General features: G+C 36.4%; 1 protein-coding gene across 5 annotated transcripts in view; it reads left to right on the top strand.

Moving 5' to 3' along the window:
- Positions 1-19,163, top strand: part of SMC5 (structural maintenance of chromosomes 5) — a 99,541-nt gene that overhangs the window by 45,913 nt on the left and 34,465 nt on the right. For all 5 annotated transcript variants that reach the window (XM_027614393.2, XM_027614394.2, XM_027614392.2 and 2 more), the window contains 5 exons: positions 9,857-10,112; positions 11,897-12,051; positions 15,728-15,841; positions 17,852-17,946; positions 18,546-18,678. In XM_027614393.2, the coding sequence (XP_027470194.1) occupies positions 9,857-10,112; positions 11,897-12,051; positions 15,728-15,841; positions 17,852-17,946; positions 18,546-18,678 (753 nt within the window). The remainder of the gene's footprint in view (positions 1-9,856; positions 10,113-11,896; positions 12,052-15,727; positions 15,842-17,851; positions 17,947-18,545; positions 18,679-19,163) is intronic.

Here is a 19,163-nt window from a genome sequence, read left to right as displayed (position 1 = left end):
CACTTTTGTTCCTGGAGAAATCTCCTGAAGATCCCTGTCCCTTCACACATTCTAAGATTAGTCAGTAAATCCCCTTCACTTATACCCCAGGTGCTTTTCAGACGGCTACTTCTGTGCTGTGTGTTGCACAGAGTTACTTGTTTTGCTGAGTCTTTAAGGGCAGCAACTGAGTTTCCTATTCCCCTCTGGCTCTTTCAGATTTAAGTCCCCCTGATTTTTCAAGCCTCATGTTACAGGGATTCGTCTTCCCAGTGCAGACCCCTGCTGCCAGGTTTCCCTGGTGTGGGGTCTGATCCTCTAACTTCTCCATGTTGTGTCCTCCCCACTGGTGGTTACTGCCTCCAGGGCTTTACTTTCCAGTAGTGTCTCTGTCCTTCCTATGCCTTCCCACGTGGCCGCCTCTCGACACTTGACTGTGGAGGGTCTGTTCTGCCAGTCTTTAGGTTGTTCTCAGGGTTAGTTGTATAGTTGTACCTGTTACCTTGTTGTGTCCATGGGAGGAGATGAACTCGGGATCCATCTTCTGTGTCCGTTTTGCCTCTCCCTGCCTTTAAATTGGAGTGTTTAATCCATTTACATTTGATGTGATTTCTGACAGAGGTAGCATTTATGTGAGCCATTTTGCTAATTTGTTGTCACTGCATCTTAGGACTTTTTTTTCCTCTAGTTCTCTATTATTACTTTATGTTAAATATTTTCTGTTGTACCATTTTAATTACCTTGTTTCTTTTTTTTTTTAAGATTTTATTTATTTATTTGACAGAGAGACACAGTGAGAGCAGGAACACAAGCAGGGGGAGTGGGAGAGGGAGAAGCAGGCTCCCCATGGAGCACGGAGCCTGATGTGGGGCTCGATCCCAGGACTCTGGGATCATGACCTGAGCTGAAGGCAGACGCTTAACGACTGAGCCACCCAGGCGCCCCAATTCCCTGTTTCTTTCACTGTGTATTTTTTGAGCTATTTTCTTAGTGGCTGCCTTTAGAATAACAATATCTTTTTAACAGTCTGGTTCATATACCAAATTAATTTCAGGAGTGTGCAAAATTTTGCCCCTATATAGCTCCATCCCATTCCTCCCTCCTTTGTGCTATTATTGCCATACAAATTGTATTTTAATTATTATAAGCCTATCAGCACAGCTTTTATAATTATTTCTTCATATAGTTTTGTTTTTGTAACAATGTTTGATTCTCTGACACCAACCAAGTGTCTTACAATTCAATTCAATTCTGATACTAACCGCCTGGAATTAGGGCAGACTGTAAGTTAAGGGTTTGGTCCCCACAGGACAACCCTTGCTTCATACATAAGTCTCAAGGACCCAGGACACAGGCTGTCTGCACTTCTGCCTAACTTGGCTTCAAATTCAGGGGTTCCCACAGCCCCTCTTCAGGTTTGGTATTTGCTACATCAACTCATGAACTCAGGAAAATATTATACTTAACAATTGCCAGTTTATTATAAAGAATGCAACTCCATAACATCCATATGGAAGAGCTGCATAAGACAAGGTATGGGGGATAGAGTGTTCAGAGCTTTCGTTCCCTCTTGTGGGTGCATCACCTTCCCAGAATGTTGACCTATTCAAGTCAGAAGCTCCAGAACCTTATCTCTTTAGGATTTTTTTTTATTAAAGTTTCATTATGTAGGCATGATTGATTAAATTTTTTGGCCATTGGTAAATGAACTCAATCTCCAGTTCTTTCCCCCTCCTTGAGGTCAGGGGGTGGGGTTGAAAGTTTCAGCCCTCTAATCCATGTGGTTGATTCTTCTGGCAACCAGTCTCCATTCTGAAGCTATCCAAGGGGCCCTTCCAAGAATCATCTTATTATCATAAAATCAGGCATGGTCCAAAGTGCTTGGGTGCTTGGTATGAAAAACAAAAGATGTTCCTGTCACTCAGGAAATTCCAAGGGTTTTTAGAACTCCAAGCCAGGGACTCGGGACTAAGAAAATAAATATTTTTTATTAATACCATAACAGTTGTCTTTTAAGTCAGATAAGAGAAAGTTACAAACAACAGATACATTTTACTATTTTTTGTGTTAACTGTGTAGTTATCTTTACTGGTTCTCTTTATTTCTTTGTATAGATTCAAGTTACTGTTTAGTGTCCTTTCATTTTGGTATGAAAGACTTCAGGATTTTTTCTAGGGTACATCTGCTAATGACAAATTCTCTCAGTTCTTGTTTATCTGGCAGTGGCTTTCTTAAGTTATCCTTTGTTTTTGAAGGATAGTTTTACTGGATAGAGAATTCTTGTCCTTTTTTTTTCCAGCACTTTGATGTTCCATTGCTTTCTAGTTCCCTGGTTTCTGATGAAGAGTCAGCTTTTAATCTTATTGGGGATCCCTTGTACATGATGAGTTAACTTTTTTCTTGCTTTCAGCGTTTTTTCAGTAGTTAACTATTAGGTTTTTTCAATGTGACTCTCCTTAAGTTTATCCTACTGGGAAGTTATTTAGCTTCTGGGCCATGCAGATTAATGTTTTAGATCCAAGCTGGGAAGTTTGGGGTTATTAATGTCCTCAAATATTCATTCTGCCTCTTTTTTCTTCTTCTGACACTCCTGTTCTGCATAGTTTGATATACAATGGTATACTTTGATACACCTTTTAATCACTTTTTTCTTTTCATCATACTAGATAATCTCAAGTGACTGATCTTCAAATTTCCTTTGTTTTGCCTGTTCAAATCTCTAGCCTCACTAGTGAATCTTTCATTTCAGTTATTGTACTTTTCAACTCCACAATTTCTAGTTGGCTTTTTTATACTTTCTTCCTCTGTTGATACTCTCTATTCAATGAGATTGTTCACTTCCTTTAGTTCTTTAGACATATTTTTTTTTAGTTGATTTAGTTCTTTAGTTGATTTAGTTCTTTAGTTGATTGAACATTTTTAAAATAACTGTTTTAAAGTCTTTACTTTGTAAGTCTATTTCTGGGCTTCCTCAGGGATATTTTCTATTGACTGCTTTTTTTTCCAGTGTATGACCCATACTTTGTTTTTGTTGCAAGTGTTGTAATTTTTGTTGAAACTGGCAGTTGAAGTAGCATGATGTAGCAACTTTGAAATCAGTTGTCCTTCCCTCCCCAGGCTTCTTGTTTCTGTTTGTTTAGTTACTTTCCTAACTAATTCTTTGAAATTTGTATTTTTTGTTGTATGTGACTACTGAAGTCTCTGCTGAGTTAGTGTACTGGTCAGCTATTTCCTAAAATGACTGCAACCAGGATGTCTCCCTGTCTTTGTTGAGGGTCTCTTCGTGCATGTTGGGTCACACCTTCAACACACAGTGTTTTTACTGTGGACCAGGATTCAGTAAGTGCTCTCTGAATTGTTGCAAGCTTTGGTTAATATCCAATGCTAGTTTACAGCTCTGTTTTGGGTTTTACTTCCTTTTTGCCCATAGCCTCAAGGAGAAACATTCTTTGTGTGCCCTGAGCCTCTGTGAGAGCTTAGGGCCTCTTCCAGTCTTGAGCATGTGCACAGTCCTAGGCATACATACTGTCTACTCATACATATAGGCTTCTAGATTCCCCAGAAGTTTCCCAAGTCTCCTACGGGGTGTCTCATTCTCCAGCTTAAGTTTTTTTGGTTAGCTTATTGTTTGCGACAGCTGTTACTCCTCATGAAACAGCTGTGGCATTAAACACATGCCACTGATTGTTTTTAACAAATGCCTTCAGGGTAAAGGCTGCAAGCTGTGGAGTCATGTCAAATAAAGATAGGCCTTGTAGTAAGGTTTTCCAAGAAGTGCAGATAGATCAGATAATGGTAGTTTTCTGAGAATGAGAACTTGAAACCTTTTTAACTTTGTTCTGACCTCTCCAGTATTACTATGTTGCTGATTTCACTGTGATTGTGGGCTGTTGATTTTCAAGGCTGCCATGGAACTGGGGAAGGGAATGGGGACATGTTCAGAATTCCACAGGGTTTGCTGTTTTTAACCAAGATTCAGGCATTTTTCTTGAATAAACAGTCTCCATGTAATTATAACCCTTTGATTAAATTTCAGAGTTCCAAAAAAGTTAATTTTGACAATTTTTGTCAGCGTTTTCATTGCTTTAATGGAGGAGAGGATTTTCATAGTTTGACTTTGCCATTCCTGATGACATCCAAATCTTTTCTATATCTACAGAAAAATGTTGCTGGGATTTTAATAGGAATTGCATTATACGTGTGTATCAGTTTGGGGAGAATTGAAATCTTTACTGTGTTGAGTCTTCCAGTCTTTGACCACGGTATGTCTTCATTTATTTAGATATTTTATTTCTTCAGTGAGCGTTTTGTAGTTTTCAGTATACATGTCCTCTGTGTTTTGTGAGATTACACCCAAGAGATTCTTTTCTCTCCGTCTCTCTTTTTAAAGAAATAGGGACCTTGGGATTTTCTGCATAGGCAAGCATGTCATCTCCAAATGGGGACAGCTTTATTTTTTCTTTTCTGAAAAATGCCTTTTATTTCTTTTCTTGCCTTACTGCACTGGCTAGAACTACCAGCACTGTGTTGAATAAAAATGGCAAGAGTGGACATTCTTGTTCCTGATCTTAGGAGGAAAGCAACAGGTTTTTTGCATTTAAGTATGTTGTTAGCTGTAGGTTTTGCATAGATGTTTTTTTAATCAAGTTTGGGAAGTTTCACTCTATTCCCATGTTTCTGAGAGTATTTATCATTGAGTGTTGGATTTTCTTAAGTGCTTTTTTTTTTTTTGCATCTATCAATATGATAGTGTCCATGTTCATCTTTAGCTTATTAATATGATGCATTACATTGATTTTTTTAACCATCAAGTAACCTTACGTCCCTGAAAATACTTCTTGGTTGTGGCTTATAAATATACTTTTATATATTGTTGAATTCTGTTAATTGATAAAGGATTTTTGTGTCTATGTGAGGGAAATTGTTCTATAGTTTTTGTACTGTCTGCTTTTGGTGTCAGAGTACCAACTAGCTTTATAAAATGAATTGGGAAATGTTCCCTCCTCTTCAATTTTTTTTTTTGGAAGAGAATGTGTAGAATTGGTGTTAATTTTTCTTCAAACCTTCCGAATAATTCTCAAATGACACTATCTGGGTTTTTGAGATTTCTTTTTTGGGGCGTTTTAAAATTATGAATTTTAATAGAGAGCTATTCAAATAATCTATTTCATATTTAATGAGTTGTAGCTAATGTTTTTTGAGGAATTGGTTCATTGTGTCTAAGTTTTCAAATTGTGTGCATAAAGTTTCTTACTATCCTTTTGATGTTTGTAGTGATACAATGATAACCCTGTTTCATTCTTGATATTGGTAATTTCTGTCTTTTTTGGGATGGGGGCAACCTTTCTAGAGGTTTGTTAATTTTATTGCTTTCTTTCAGAGAACTAGCTGTTTGTTTCATAGATTTTTCTGTTTTTCCCTTTTCAGTTTTATTGATGTCTGTTCATATCTTTATCATTTCCTTTTTTCTGCTTGATGTGGGTTTATTTGGCTCTTTTTCTGGGTTCTTGAGGTGGAATCTCAGATTATTGAAACTTTTCCTCTTGTGTATATACTTAATGCTATAAACTTTGTTCTCATCACTGCTTTAGCTGTGTGCACCAATTTTGATACGTTGTATTTTTATTTTTGTTTAATGAATTTTTTCCCCTTGAGACCACAGTTTATCTCCTCAACAATTGATGGACATTAAGGTTATTTCTGGTTTGGGGCTATTACCATTAAACTGCCATGAGTATTCTTGTACAAGTTTCAGTATAAATATGTGCTTTCATTTTTCTTTGATAATTTCCTAGGAGTAGAATATCCTAGGTATACAATTCACTTTTGAAGGAATTGACAAGCTGTTTTCTGAAATGATTGTTAATTTATTGTAGTTGTAATTGATAAAGTTGACTTTTGATGGCTTGGAACTTTTTTTAAATAGGTCCTTCAGCATAAGTAATTAGAGAAACACTGCTTGGAGTAGGCTTAGTTAGATTTAGGTAGCTTTATTTCCAGTGTTGGTGTCATGGTTTCTAGATCCAGGGCTTTATTCCAGCTCAGTTCGCTTTTCGGTTTATGGCACATACATCCTGAAGTAGATGCCTAAGAAATAAAAAGAGTAAAAGGTCTGAATCCTTGCATTTCTGAAAACATCTTATTCTCCATTCAAATTTTATAGACAACTTAGCTAGAACTAGCCAGAAAAGAATTCTAGATCAAAGATCATTGCCCTTTGGAACTTTGTCCCACTGTGTGCTAGCATCCAACAGTGCTGCTCAGAAAGCTGATGTCTCTCTTACTCCATTTCTTCAAGAGTGCTGCTGTTCACCATGCTGGCTTGTTGGGCTGTGTGTATGTCCATGAGTGTGTTTGTGTGTATTTTGGTCTCTGGAATTTGGGGTAGCTTTTTTTTTTTTTTTATCGTAGGTGCTGTGAAATTATAAAGTGAGATTATGTCTTATTATGGATGTATATACCAGTTATTTACTAATTCATTGTGTTGAGTTTTTATACTCTGATTTCTTCTCCTCCCTCTCTTATGAGATATAAAATCTTCTGGATTATGTCTCTAGCCCTTTCTTCTCTGAGATATCCTCTTTGTATTTTTGTTCTATCTTTAAGAAAATTATTTGCATTCCAGATTATTTATAGACCAGTTACAGAGGAGTTTCCCCATATTTAAAGATGGAATAATGGCACTCACTTCATGGGGTTATTCTAAGAGCTGAATGGGTGACTATATGAAAAGGACTCTAACAGTAACTATCAGAGCTATGTAAATGCTAGAAAGGATTTTGTGCAGATTTGCCTCACACATCTGCTTCACATGCAGAAACTCTCCTTACATTGTACAAGATAAAATGGAGTGAGTACAGATGGAAATAGGGTGATAGGTTTTAAAGCAGGAATAGTACTCTGTTCATAGTACTGATTTTAACTATGCTATTAATGAAGTATGAGACAAAGCCCTTAGCTGAGTGAGTAGAGGGCCTGCAGCAATAAAGGACTGAGGAAGGGTGGAGGCCAAGATGTGAACTCCTTTTAGAATGAGTACACGTATTTATTAGAGAAATGTAATAGGTTTTTCTGGTAGTTTTGAGTTCTTACTTAAATTTTGTAGTCATAAACTCAAAGTGAGATGTGTATTTGGAGAGTTTCTTCAATTAGGTCAGCTGCTTGGATACAGATACATAGAAGGTATATAGTTAGGTTTGATAGAGACTGTGCTTTTTTTCCTGGCTGATGTGACATAGGAATGGTGGACGGTCAAGAGTCTTTCCAAGGGAGTGGTTCTTGTGCTGGGTTGTAGAACCTCAACAGGTTAAAAAAAAAAAAGAAAGAAATGAAGGGGATGATGGATTGTGAAAAGATAGAGTAGGGTCACTGGATTGCAGGACTCTATGGAGTCAATAGTTTGGATACCACAGTAAGTAAAATGGAAGTAAAGGGGACTGGCAGAATAGAATTGTAGAAATGGTTTTCAGGTGTACGATTTTTGGTGCTTTACAGGATCTGAAGTATAACCATAGGAGAAGGTAGCTGAGGAGGGGTTTAGGAAAGTTGAAGAAGTCCAGGAACACGGAGGCCAAAGAATTAGATTGTGGGACTTCAACATATGGAGAGAAAAACAGTGAGTGGCATGCTAAAATTGTCAATGAATGGAGGAAGGATATTGAGGGAGGTAGTTAACACAGCAACAGAGATAATGGGTGGTAAACCCTGATAGCACAGCCTTCAAGGGACATTAAGTGGGGCTCAGTTAATGGAGGAAATAGTACAGTAGGGATTAATGAGGATTAACACCCTCCCCACTTCTGAGTTCTGAAGCTGTCTGAAGGATTTTGGCAGGTCACCTTAGAGAGGATACTAGGGAGAAATGTCTTTCAGGAATAGCCAACTGTCGAACGAGAGAGAACATTCATGGAAACTGAAGATGATGGGTGGTCTAGGAGTTTGGACCTATGATGTCTGAGCTAAAACCAGAATATGATGGGATTAGTCATGGAAGTGTCTTGGGTGAGAGCTGCTCGTGATTAGAGTTCAGAAAACTTAACCTGGAAGGATAGGGACCACTGGGCTGCTTCCTAGTTTTTCAAGTCAGACGGACCTTCTAGTCATACAGATTTCTTCAGTAGCCCACTGATTTTTGGTAGCTTGGTGGGTCTCTGTTTTGCTGGGAGTACAAAGGTTTTGTTTGCTAAATTTCTTGTCCCTTTTTCATGGAGCTGGACTTGATGTGTTTGGTGTTTTGTTTTTGTTTAAGATTTTTTATTTATTTATTTGAGAGAGAGAGAGCACAAGTAGGGGGAGCGGCAGGGAGAGGGAGAAGCAGGCTCCTCGCTGAGCAGGGAGCCCGATGCGGGGCTCAATCCCAGGACCCTGGGATCATGACCTGAGCCGAAGGCAGATGCTTAACGACTGGGTCGCTCAGTCGTTAAGCACCTATTTATTCCCATTGCCTTGGACTTCATGGGTTTCCTGGCTGGACACTGTGGCTTCTTGTCTCTTTCCTTCTTTTAGGTCCATTGAACATTGTTAGCTTTCAATCACAGATACGTATTTTAAGTTTTTAAATATTTCTTTCTTCTACATGTTTGGTATAGGAGAGGAGATTTTGGATATTTCAGTTCATTTTCTTGACACTGTCAAAGTTAAATTTTTAGAAAGGAAAAACTGTTATCAACCCAGATGTCCAACAGTAGGGAATGGGACAAAATGTGTTATATCCATATAACCAGACATTAGATAAAATTTTGTTTTGCCAAGGACATGGGAGAAATGAGAAACTGTTCTCAATACATTTTAGTGATGCCATAAAACATACGTGCTATAGAAAGATATAAGGTATTAAAATGTAAAGTTTAAGGATATTAAGATTATAAGTGATTATTTGTTAAAAGTTAGTGTACTTCCCATATTTTCTATAATGAATTTGGTCCTACTTTGATAATGGGGAGGGTGGAAGGGTAAGTAAATAGGACTTGGAATGAAAGCAAGCTAACAAATTACGTGATTTGTGTTAACATTACAAAATTCTATTTTTGTAAAAAATAGGGTTGTATACATGTATACTTTTGTGTATGTGTATCTTAAAGTCTTAACTCTTAGGTAGACTTTATAAGGTTTTGATAAAAATCCACTGGCATCTTATATGATCTTGGTTTTTTAAAAATAATTTACCTTGAATATGTCAACAAATCTAAACATATAGTTGGAGGATTAATCTCAAAATACTAATTTCAAGTATTAGTAATTTTTTTGAAAGAAAATAGTTTCAGGGGCACCTGGGTGGCTCAGTCAGTTAAGCATCTGCCTTTGGCTAAGGTCATAATCCCAGGGTCCTGGGGATCGAGCGCCGTGTCAATCTCCCTGCTCAGCGGGGAGTCTGCTGCTCCCTCTCTCTCTCTCCCTGCTCATGTGCACACACTCTCTCTCTCTTGCTCACTCTCCAATAAAATCCAAAAAGAAATTTTTTTTCAGTTTAAAATTAAGAGACATAATCTTGTCATTTCTATTACTGCTTTATTGAAAGTTTGTCATATACATGTGAATGCTGTTTTAATTGTGGTCTTCCGGTGTGTAATATGAATTTACTGTCAGTATTTAAAAATCTGTGAATTGGCTTTATAGATATTTTATTTATTGAGCAAATATTTAGTAAGTGCTAACTCGATGCTAAGCACTGCTCTCGGTACTTAAGATATGTTAGTGAACAAATAAAGATAGCAGGCGGTCTGGTGGGAGTACCATGCAGTTACAGCAGAGCGCCTTTTAGTAAGGAGAACACCCATGGTCTTAGGTTGTTCGCATTTTAAACAGTGTATTGCTATAAAAGCCTTATAAAGCAAGAGAAAAAACAGTCTCCAGTACCATCCTTCTTTTGTTTTATCAGATTGAGGAACTGCAGCAGGCATTAACCGTAAAACAGAATGAAGAACACGACCGCCAGAGGAGGATAAGTAACACTCGGAAGATGATTGAGGATTTGCAGAATGAACTGAAGACCGCAGAAAACTGTGAGAATCTTCAGCCCCAGATTGATGCCATTACAAACGATTTGAGACGAGTTCAAGATGAAAAGGCATTATGTGAAGGCGAGGTAATTGATAAGCGAGGAGAGAAGGAGAGCCTAGAGAAGGAGAGAAAGAGTAAGTTTTATGAGACTTAGGGTGAAGAGATGTTTATAAAATGGAGATCTGTTTCTGTTGATGGGCTTTCTTCTGCTGCTGGTACCATGTCTTTAGCTACTCACATCCCCTTGTTGAGGAAGCTCAGCTTGATTTTTCCAAGTTAGTGCCTTAATCACTTATAGGTAGCATATACCGTGCTTTGCCACTGGCTAACCATTGCCTTATGTATGTCAGATTATGACAGTTGATTGAATTCTCTAAAAATGGTTTCCTTTATTTTCTTCAAAGTCACTCACGGTTATTTATCAGATCAAATTTAAGCTCTTCATTCTAGTCTTCAGAACCTTCCATTAGCTTTGCCCCTTTGAAACGTGTCCAATTTCATCTCTGCTTTTCTTTCCTGTGGACCATGAAAATAGATTTATAACATTATTCAGATAGAAGAGGTCTTAAGTTCTGTCTACTCAGTGTATACGACTAAGATCAGTAAAAAAGAAAACCGCCTCAATTTTATGTTTAGCAGAGTGCCCTCCACCTCTTTCAAACCTCCACACCCACTCTCAGGTGTGTGCATTTTTCACTCAGAAGTTTTTTCCAGTAGATCTTCATTTATATTTTTATCATGTTATTTCACCATGCCTTGATTAATCAATTTTAGATACTATCTTAATATTTTGTAATTTGAGATACAGATTTTGGCTCATAACAATTCCCATCCTATTTGAATTCCTCAAGTGGGGTTATTATTAGTTACTAATCATTAACCTTTATGATTGATTATAATATCCTTATATCTTGTGTCATTAAATAGTTGTATTGCTTGAATACACACTTTGACTCATCCTTTTTACTTTCTGCTCTTCTGACATTCTAAGTCCTCTAATTTGTACTCTGGTTTTTATATTTTCAAGGCTGAAAACACTTTATTGAGAACCATATCAAGTTTTATTTGCTATGTTCACGAGTTAATTCTAAAAGCTAGAAATATTAAGTATTGTTGTTACAGCAGTGAAACAGTTCACGGCAGAGCCAGGTAGTGCCTTATGATCGGATCTCCTTTCACTGATAGCTGTTTTTTCTAAAGGTTTTAATTTACCTTTTTTAAAAAAAAAAAAAACATTTGCTTTAACATTTCCTTAAAAAGAAAAAAAGAGTAGGCATTCTCTTGCAGTCTGGAGCCCTCCATTCCACTTCCTTCCATCTAAATGGATTGTTCTCAGAGCTGCCTGTGTGGCTGTTGTCTGGGATTTGTCGGGCTTTGTCACAGATCCTTCTCTGTGTTGGGTAAAGCTATTCCTGAATTCCGCGGGCTTTTTGTTTTTCTTACATTACTTAGTATTTTCTTACATTACTTCCTTACACATCTTTAGGTAACCTTGTAAGAAGAGACATTTGGGGATTAATTTCAGAGTCTTTGCATCCCTAAAAATACCTTTATTTCCTGATCTGCTTTTCTTGGTTTTGTTATATATGTGACTCTAGGTTGAAAATAATTTTTCTCTTAGAATTTTGAAGGCCTGTTGCAATCATCTCGTTAGGAAATGTAGTGTTTCCTTACTCTTTTTTTTTTTCATGACCTATTTATTTTTGTGACCTGTTTAATTTTGGTATCCCAAAGATCATGTTTTATCTCAAATGTTTGGAAATTTGATAGCCATTTGTCCGGGGTGTTGCTTTCTCACGGTGGTGGGTACTTGCTGAGTGGTGTTGCTAACTTTTGGATCTAAGATACCCTTTTGTATTACTAATGGATTATTTCATGAAAGTTTTCAGAGAACTAATACTTTAGTTTCCTTTTTTAGGTGTGGGTGATAATATTGTACGATTTGACAATCTTATGAATCAGAAGGAAGATAAGCTGCGACAAAGATACCGTGACACATACGATGCTGTTTTATGGCTAAGAAGTAACCGGGACAAATTTAAGCAAAGAGTCTGTGAGCCTATAATGCTCACGGTAAGAAGTTTTGTTCATCTTGGTTGTATCTGTTAGTTTTATAATTTATAATCCTCTTATAATCTATAAACTTTATAGATTTTTGTTGTTTTAAGAATTCCTAGTCTTTTTTTTTTAAACAAAAAACCCTTGTGTCGAGGGCTGAATTTCAGTAGATTGCAGCGAGGGAGCCGCTCTGCTACGTCCGAACCCCGACCCAGGTCGTCAACGAATGGTTTAGCACCAGGTTCCCTACGAACGTGCGTTGTGTGACGGGCGAGGGGGCGGCCCCCTTTCCGGCCGCGCCCCATTTCCCGGGAGGAGGGGCTCTCTGCACCGGACCCCGTCCCGATGCGCGGCGGGGCATGCCATGCCACGCCACGCGGAGCACGCGCGGCGGCGTGGACGGCAGGGGACCGGCTATTCGAGGCCAACCGACGCGCCGCGGGGCTGCCGTATCGTTCCGCCTGGCCGGGATTCTGACTTAGAGGCGTTCAGTCATAATCCCACAGGTGGTAGCTTCGCCCCATTGGCTCCTCAGCCAAGCACATACACCAGATGTCTGAATTCCTAGTCTTATTAACACCTTGGTTTTCCATTATCAGACTTGTGGCTACTGGTTGCTGAATTCATACCTGAGTTGTGACCAATAAGTCTTTGAACTTTGTCTAGAAAGAGAATGAAACTGTGAGCTTATTGACCAAGAATCATGTATAAAATTAGTTTGGTTAGGTAGTTCTTTCTGGCAGTTGTTACTCTTGGGTGGCATTTAATCTATGGCCTAAGGGCTAGAAACTGCTGTAAATAACTATGTTGATGGGGGAACCAATAGAAGAAGGGAAAGTCACCTACAAGTAACAGAGCGTTCTTAGGATTCTGAGAATGCAGCCAGCAGTCTGTTGACCTCATAAACCTTTGATAGATATCTCTTTTTGATGATCATGGGTTAAGAATAGGGTAAGCTATATTGAGTAAATCATTTAATGAAGTGTGGCCATGGAATGGCTAGGAAGATTTCTATCTAAAATATTTTAAATAAGTTTGGCCATGGAAAGAGAAAATAAAGTAAAAACCAGTCTTTGGCGATGATGAAACTTACCCAAAAATGACTTAAGGATTGTTACTGCTGGGTTTTTTGTTTTTTTTTTTTTAACTTTAGAAAAGAATGCACTGTAGATCCTTGCAGGATTCATGAAAACTTCTATCTTCTTTAATTCATGTATTATTCTTTAGTTAAAATCATTTCATGTAGTCTTTTTGAATATCTTAGACTATATTAGCAAAATTAATATGCATAATACTATATTCTCTTCTTGCTCAGGTATGTATTATTAGAGTATTTTTGCCAGATCAAGAAGGGAATATCTATTTTGGATGCAGACATTATTGTTTTGATTAATATGGTAAGGACTGAAAGAAAAAAAAGTATTTTGAGCCTTAAGAAATTATAATGCAAGTAATTGTCAACAGATTTTTATTAAAATGTCAACCTCAAAATTATAATTATAATTCACAACTTTAGTAAATTTGCCATCCTTTTATCATTTGGTCTCCTAATAGTAGCCTGTCACCAAGAGGGATTACTAGCTGGCATATATTTATATTTCAAATTAGATTTGAATCTTTGAGATAAAAAGCTGTAGTCTTGCTTTTTTTATCCTTTCTGGAATAACCCTTTACCTTTCTTACCACCTTTCTGTGTTCCCCCACCCCAGTACACATACACACACTTAATCTTTCAGTATCTAGTTGAGATGTCACCAACATAGACAAGTTAGCAGTATATAAACTTAACAAGTTAGCAGTATATAAACTTAAAATTTTAGCCATATAACTTGTCAACTAACAATCCATTTCCATGAGTTATTTCTAACCATTCCAGGCTACAGTAGAAGTGTGCAAAGATGTATTTATAGTTCTGTTCCTCACAGCAGTGTTTATAATAGCACAAATAATGGTGGGGCAAAGAACAAAATTTCCAAAGAGATTGATTGGTCATGTAAATTATTCTCTATCCATTGAGTGGAATACTATGCCTCCATTAAAAATGTCATTCTAGGTCTCTGTTAATATAAGAGGACATTTATGACCGATTAATGAATTTATAAAACCGGTTCTAAGATAGGATATATAGAAAGATTTCATGTTAACAATCTGAACTGTGAGTCTGCCATCAACCACCGGATCACCTTGGAGTGCTGTGTCCCCTCTCTCTGCCTCTACTGTGTTGTGGAGGAATGGCCTTGAACTTTGCCAAATATTTTCTTTACCAATCTGACGAGGGGGAGCATGCTAAGTAGTTGATGAAGCTTCAGAGCCAACAAAGTGGTGACGTCTTTTTTCCTTCAGGATGTCAGGAAGCCAGACTGAACGCCGTGCAGTTTGCATTATACCTGGCGAAAAAAGTGTGACACGGTCACTGCTGGAAGTGCACAAACTGGGCAGGGACAGACATGAGCCCTACTTGTGTGACTTTTAAAAAGGTGACTTCAGTCACATTGGGGTTATTTTACCCTTTCTATAAGTCGTAGCTTAACACCCACTTATCTTTCATTTGTACCATTCCTTCTAATGAAGTAACTGGTACCCCCCAAAAATTGTCAAACGATAGAGGCTAAATTTCTGTAGTGTTTATGTCCAGGTATTTTATGTGACTTTGTTTTGTTTGTGTATCAGTTTTCCCATTTTTTTATGCTAAATATTTTGTAGTTTAAAATAGTAATATTTGCCAACGTTTATATGACAAGCATACTAAATTTATTAGCTCTCTTAATCCACATTTATTCCTGAGATATAGACTGTTCTACTGTACCCATTTGGGTGAAGAACTAACTAAAACTTTCAGAGATATAAGTGGTACGTGATTTGAAGCAACATCTGTCTAACCCCAGAGTCTTAGCTCTTAACTAGTATGCAGTATTTTATATATATGGTAACCTAAAACCCTTCTCTTTCATAGATGGTTTTTTCAAGAAAGCTGATTTCCATCTGCTGAAGATTATCTCCCCCCTAAAATTCCCTAAGAGCAGTTTTTATACGCCTATTATAGAGATTTATTGTGTTGTGCCTTTTTTTTTTTTACTTACAATCTGCAAAAAGTAGATTGTAGTCATCTTGAAACAACTTGTTATCTTGACCTTAGTATTTTCCACAGCATTGAGCCTCACATGCAGAAGTGCCTGATTTGTTAATATTTAAAAGATAAATCCTAAAGCTTATGCTCTAGTGGTACAAGCCTAGGATTTCTCTGGAAAGCACTGTTAAAGTTGTGTTTTAATTCTTTGTGTTTTTGTACTGATCAGTTATTGCCATGTATGACTTTCTCTTGAAGATTAAGACGACAAATATTAAAAGTTTGGGGATGATGAGAAATACACTCTTAGATTACAGTCTAAGCCTATTTCAGATGTTTCCCAGTGAATTGACTATAAAAGGAACATAGTTATTTCTCAGATAAAAATCAAAATTGATATGCACCAGGTACTTATTCACGTCTTGTTTTTTGTTTTACTATGTATTATTAGATGTTTCTGGATACTAAATTAAGTAGCGGTTTTAAAATGTTGAATCTTCAATACCAAATTCTCCCCCCTCCAACTATTAAATTTTAATCGGATTAAATAAAAGTAAAATTATGTTGTAGTAATCAGTTTGGATTGGATTTCATGAGAATTAACTTAATTTTTTTTCTGTTTAGATCAATATGAAAGATAATAAAAATGCCAAATATATTGAAAACCATATCTCATCAAATGACTTGAGAGCTTTTGTATTTGAGAGTCAAGAAGATATGGAGGTTTTTCTCAAAGAGGCAAGTAACCAACATAATACTTTGATTCACCTGGTGCTAATCTTCTGGTACTTAAGTTTTTTAAATTCAAACTAAAGCAAAAAATAGTGACTAATTATACCAGCAGTAACTCCTGTGTAAAATCATTCAATTTTGTGAATTTTTTTTTATCCCTGTCATCATTGGGGAATGAATTTGTTTTGCAAGGAAAAAGCCCATAATTCCATCTGTAACAGTTTTGAGTTGGAGTTAGTAAGAGTAATTCTGTCATACTGTTTCAAGAAAAAAAAAACCGTAATGATGGACCTTTGGTCTTAGACATCCTTTTTGAAAATATATTGGAATGAACTCGGTTTTTCTTTGATGGGGAGCGTGGGAATCGATAGGTTGTTGCTTTTAAATAAAACCTCTTCAAAAAGAATGAGAATTCTGTATCTGGCTACAGAAACACCATTGAGAATCTAAGCCACTACAAGGCAATGTGGCTTAGTAGTTAGGAGCGCAGAGTCTAAAGGTAGGCTGCCAAGATTTGAATTCTGGCTTTGCTACCAAATTGGGCAAGTTTCCTAAATGTTTTATGCCATAATTTCCTCATCTGTAAAATGTAGATATATTATCTGCTTCAAAAGTTGGTTGTGAGGACTAAAGGTGTGTTGAACAGTGCTTGTTTGCGATTATTTTTATTATATGTGGTTATGTATAAAATATGTATTGTTAGCTCTTGTTATTGTAAGATTTCTGTCCTTTTGTGTATGTCACCTTCTTTTAAAAGCCCTAAAGATTAGGTTTAGATTCTGTTTTGTTTAAATCTTTGCTAGCAGGTATAAATGAGGACAGGACTCTGAATCACCTAAGTGGTCCTCTATTTCTGTGGTACACTAGTGATTGGAAAGAATCCTTACTTTTTCTGGCTTTTACCATATTGCCCTCCTTCTGGTTTGGGAGTTGGCAGGGAATAGGAATATATGGTAAATGCATAAAAAGTTGTGTGTATAAAATTATAGCATGGACTCCAAAAAGTTAGACAGTTGTTTAGTTTGGAATTATTTAAGCTTATCCAGTGAGTTTTTGGTCTGGTGTGAGAGCTTTTTGAAGAAGTAGGTTACTTGGATTACAAGTCTGATACGGCGTGCTGTGAAGGGCATTCAGTCAGGTGCGGTTATTAGTTAGGTGCTTTCTGTTGGAAATGGCCTGCTTAGCCCACACTGAGTCCCTTTTTTATGAGTCAAAAACTCACGCTTCCTCTGTGCTAAGGATTTGCATCCTATGTGGATAACGTGACATGGGTTCCTGAAATTTTGACCTTTATTTTTATAACTTTCCATAGCTTCTCAATAGGACCAGAACTTCCTCTCATATGTGTGACTGTGTGTGTATTTTAAATTGTGAAATGTATATAACTGCCTCCTGTAATATTATCTGTTAGAGTACCATTTCCCATACTACCATGTATAGTAAGTATTGTGAATTACCATAGATGCCCTTTATCAGGTTGATAAAGTTTCCTTCTGTTCGTAGTTTGCGGAGAATTTATCATATTTTTCCACATCTATTGGCATGATCATATGGCTTTTGTACTTTATTCTGTTGCTATAAATTAGATTGGTTTTTGAAAGCTTCCAACAATCTTGCATTTCTGGAATAAACTCTACTTGGTCATGTGTCCTGTTCGCATATTGCTGGATTCTGTGTACTGATATTTTGTAAAGGATTTTTGCATATGTGTTCATGAGGGATACTGTTTTTGTCAGGTTTTGGTATCAGGATTATGCTGGAATCATAAACTGATTTGGGAAATGGCTGTTGCACTTCCTCCTGAAAGTTTTGGTATTACTGCTTCCTTAACTGTTAGAACATATTTCTTTTACTATTTTCACTGATAAATTCTTTCTATAAAAACATGTAATTATAGTGTCATCACACTAAAAAATTTTCTTGAAAGTACCATTAAATACCTAGGAATATAACTTTAAAAATCATTTTGATTGATAGTATATGGTAATGAAAATATTTTCTTTCCCTTATATTCAGATTCGTGACAATAAAAAATTAAGAGTAAATGCTGTTATTGCTCCCAAGAGCTCATATGCAGACAAAGCACCTTCAAGATCTCTGAATGAGCTAAAGTAAGTCTCGAAAATATTTTTAGAATTAACCTGTTTGGTTATTCAATATTCATTTAGCTTGTAAGTAGATTTTAATTAATAATAATAAATAATAAATGTTATAGGCTATATTATTCCCTTTTAGGATCTCTACTTAAGTCTAAAATAAGGAAAAATCTAGGAACAAACCATGGAATACTTACTGTATAGTGGTGATGTTTCAGATCAGTGGAATAATATTGGACTGTTTAATGAAAGATATTAAAATAGTTGGTTAGGTATTGGAAAAGTAAAACAAATCATCACTTCATAATGCAGAAGTGATTTCCAGAAGGACTACATAGAAAATTTGCAATTCTAAAACAGCTGTAAGTAAACATCCTAAATATAAAAGCAATGCAAGAAACAAAAGAGATTAATAGTTTGTAATCATGAATATATTAAACTTTCCTGACAAGGAAATAAGTCTCAACATTAATCACTTAATATTAAGTGATTTTAAAATACACACAAATTTTTGCTGTACTATCATATTTTATTATTTGCCACTTGTTAACTATCATTTCTGTGAATGATTTTTTTTTGAAGAAGAAAAATCTAGTAAATGCTTTTCGTTTCAGACAGTATGGATTTTTCTCTTACTTGCGAGAGTTATTTGATGCACCTGATCCTGTCATGAGCTTCCTTTGCTGCCATTATCATATTCATGAAGTTCCTGTAGGAACTGAAAGGACCAGAGAAAGAATTGAACGGGTAAGAATCAGTACCAGAACCTCATTTTGTTAAAACTTCTTAGCATAAAAAAATCAAGCAAAAATTGAGATATTTAAAGAAGTAGGTCATTCTGGTTTTTTTTAAGCACACAAATTCTTTGTATTTTACATTTTTAATATACACAAAACAGTGACTATTGACTAATACTATATGATGGGTGTTAAGTGATGTGGAGTTACCTAGAGTAAATGCTTTATATTTGTATTTATTGAATACATTTGAAGTCTGAAGAGAGACACCTGGCACTCTTACCTCATTCTGTATTGCTTGACAAATCTGTGTTCAGACATTTTATTAGTGGTTTAATCATTTAAATTCTTGTAGTCTAGATTATTTTTCAGAGAAATTAATAGGTTAGAATGGTAGGCTGGGATATAGAACTGTTTTAGTAAGCCCTTCCTTTCTTAAAGCTGCCCTTGAAGATTATCTGCCTTCATAGGATCTCTTCTGGCTAGCATAGCACA

This window comes from Zalophus californianus, chromosome 13 (assembly GCF_009762305.2).
Source record: "Zalophus californianus isolate mZalCal1 chromosome 13, mZalCal1.pri.v2, whole genome shotgun sequence".
NCBI lineage: Eukaryota > Metazoa > Chordata > Mammalia > Carnivora > Otariidae > Zalophus > Zalophus californianus.
Note: the sequence above shows the minus strand (reverse complement) of the source record. Positions and strands in the feature narration are given on the sequence as shown.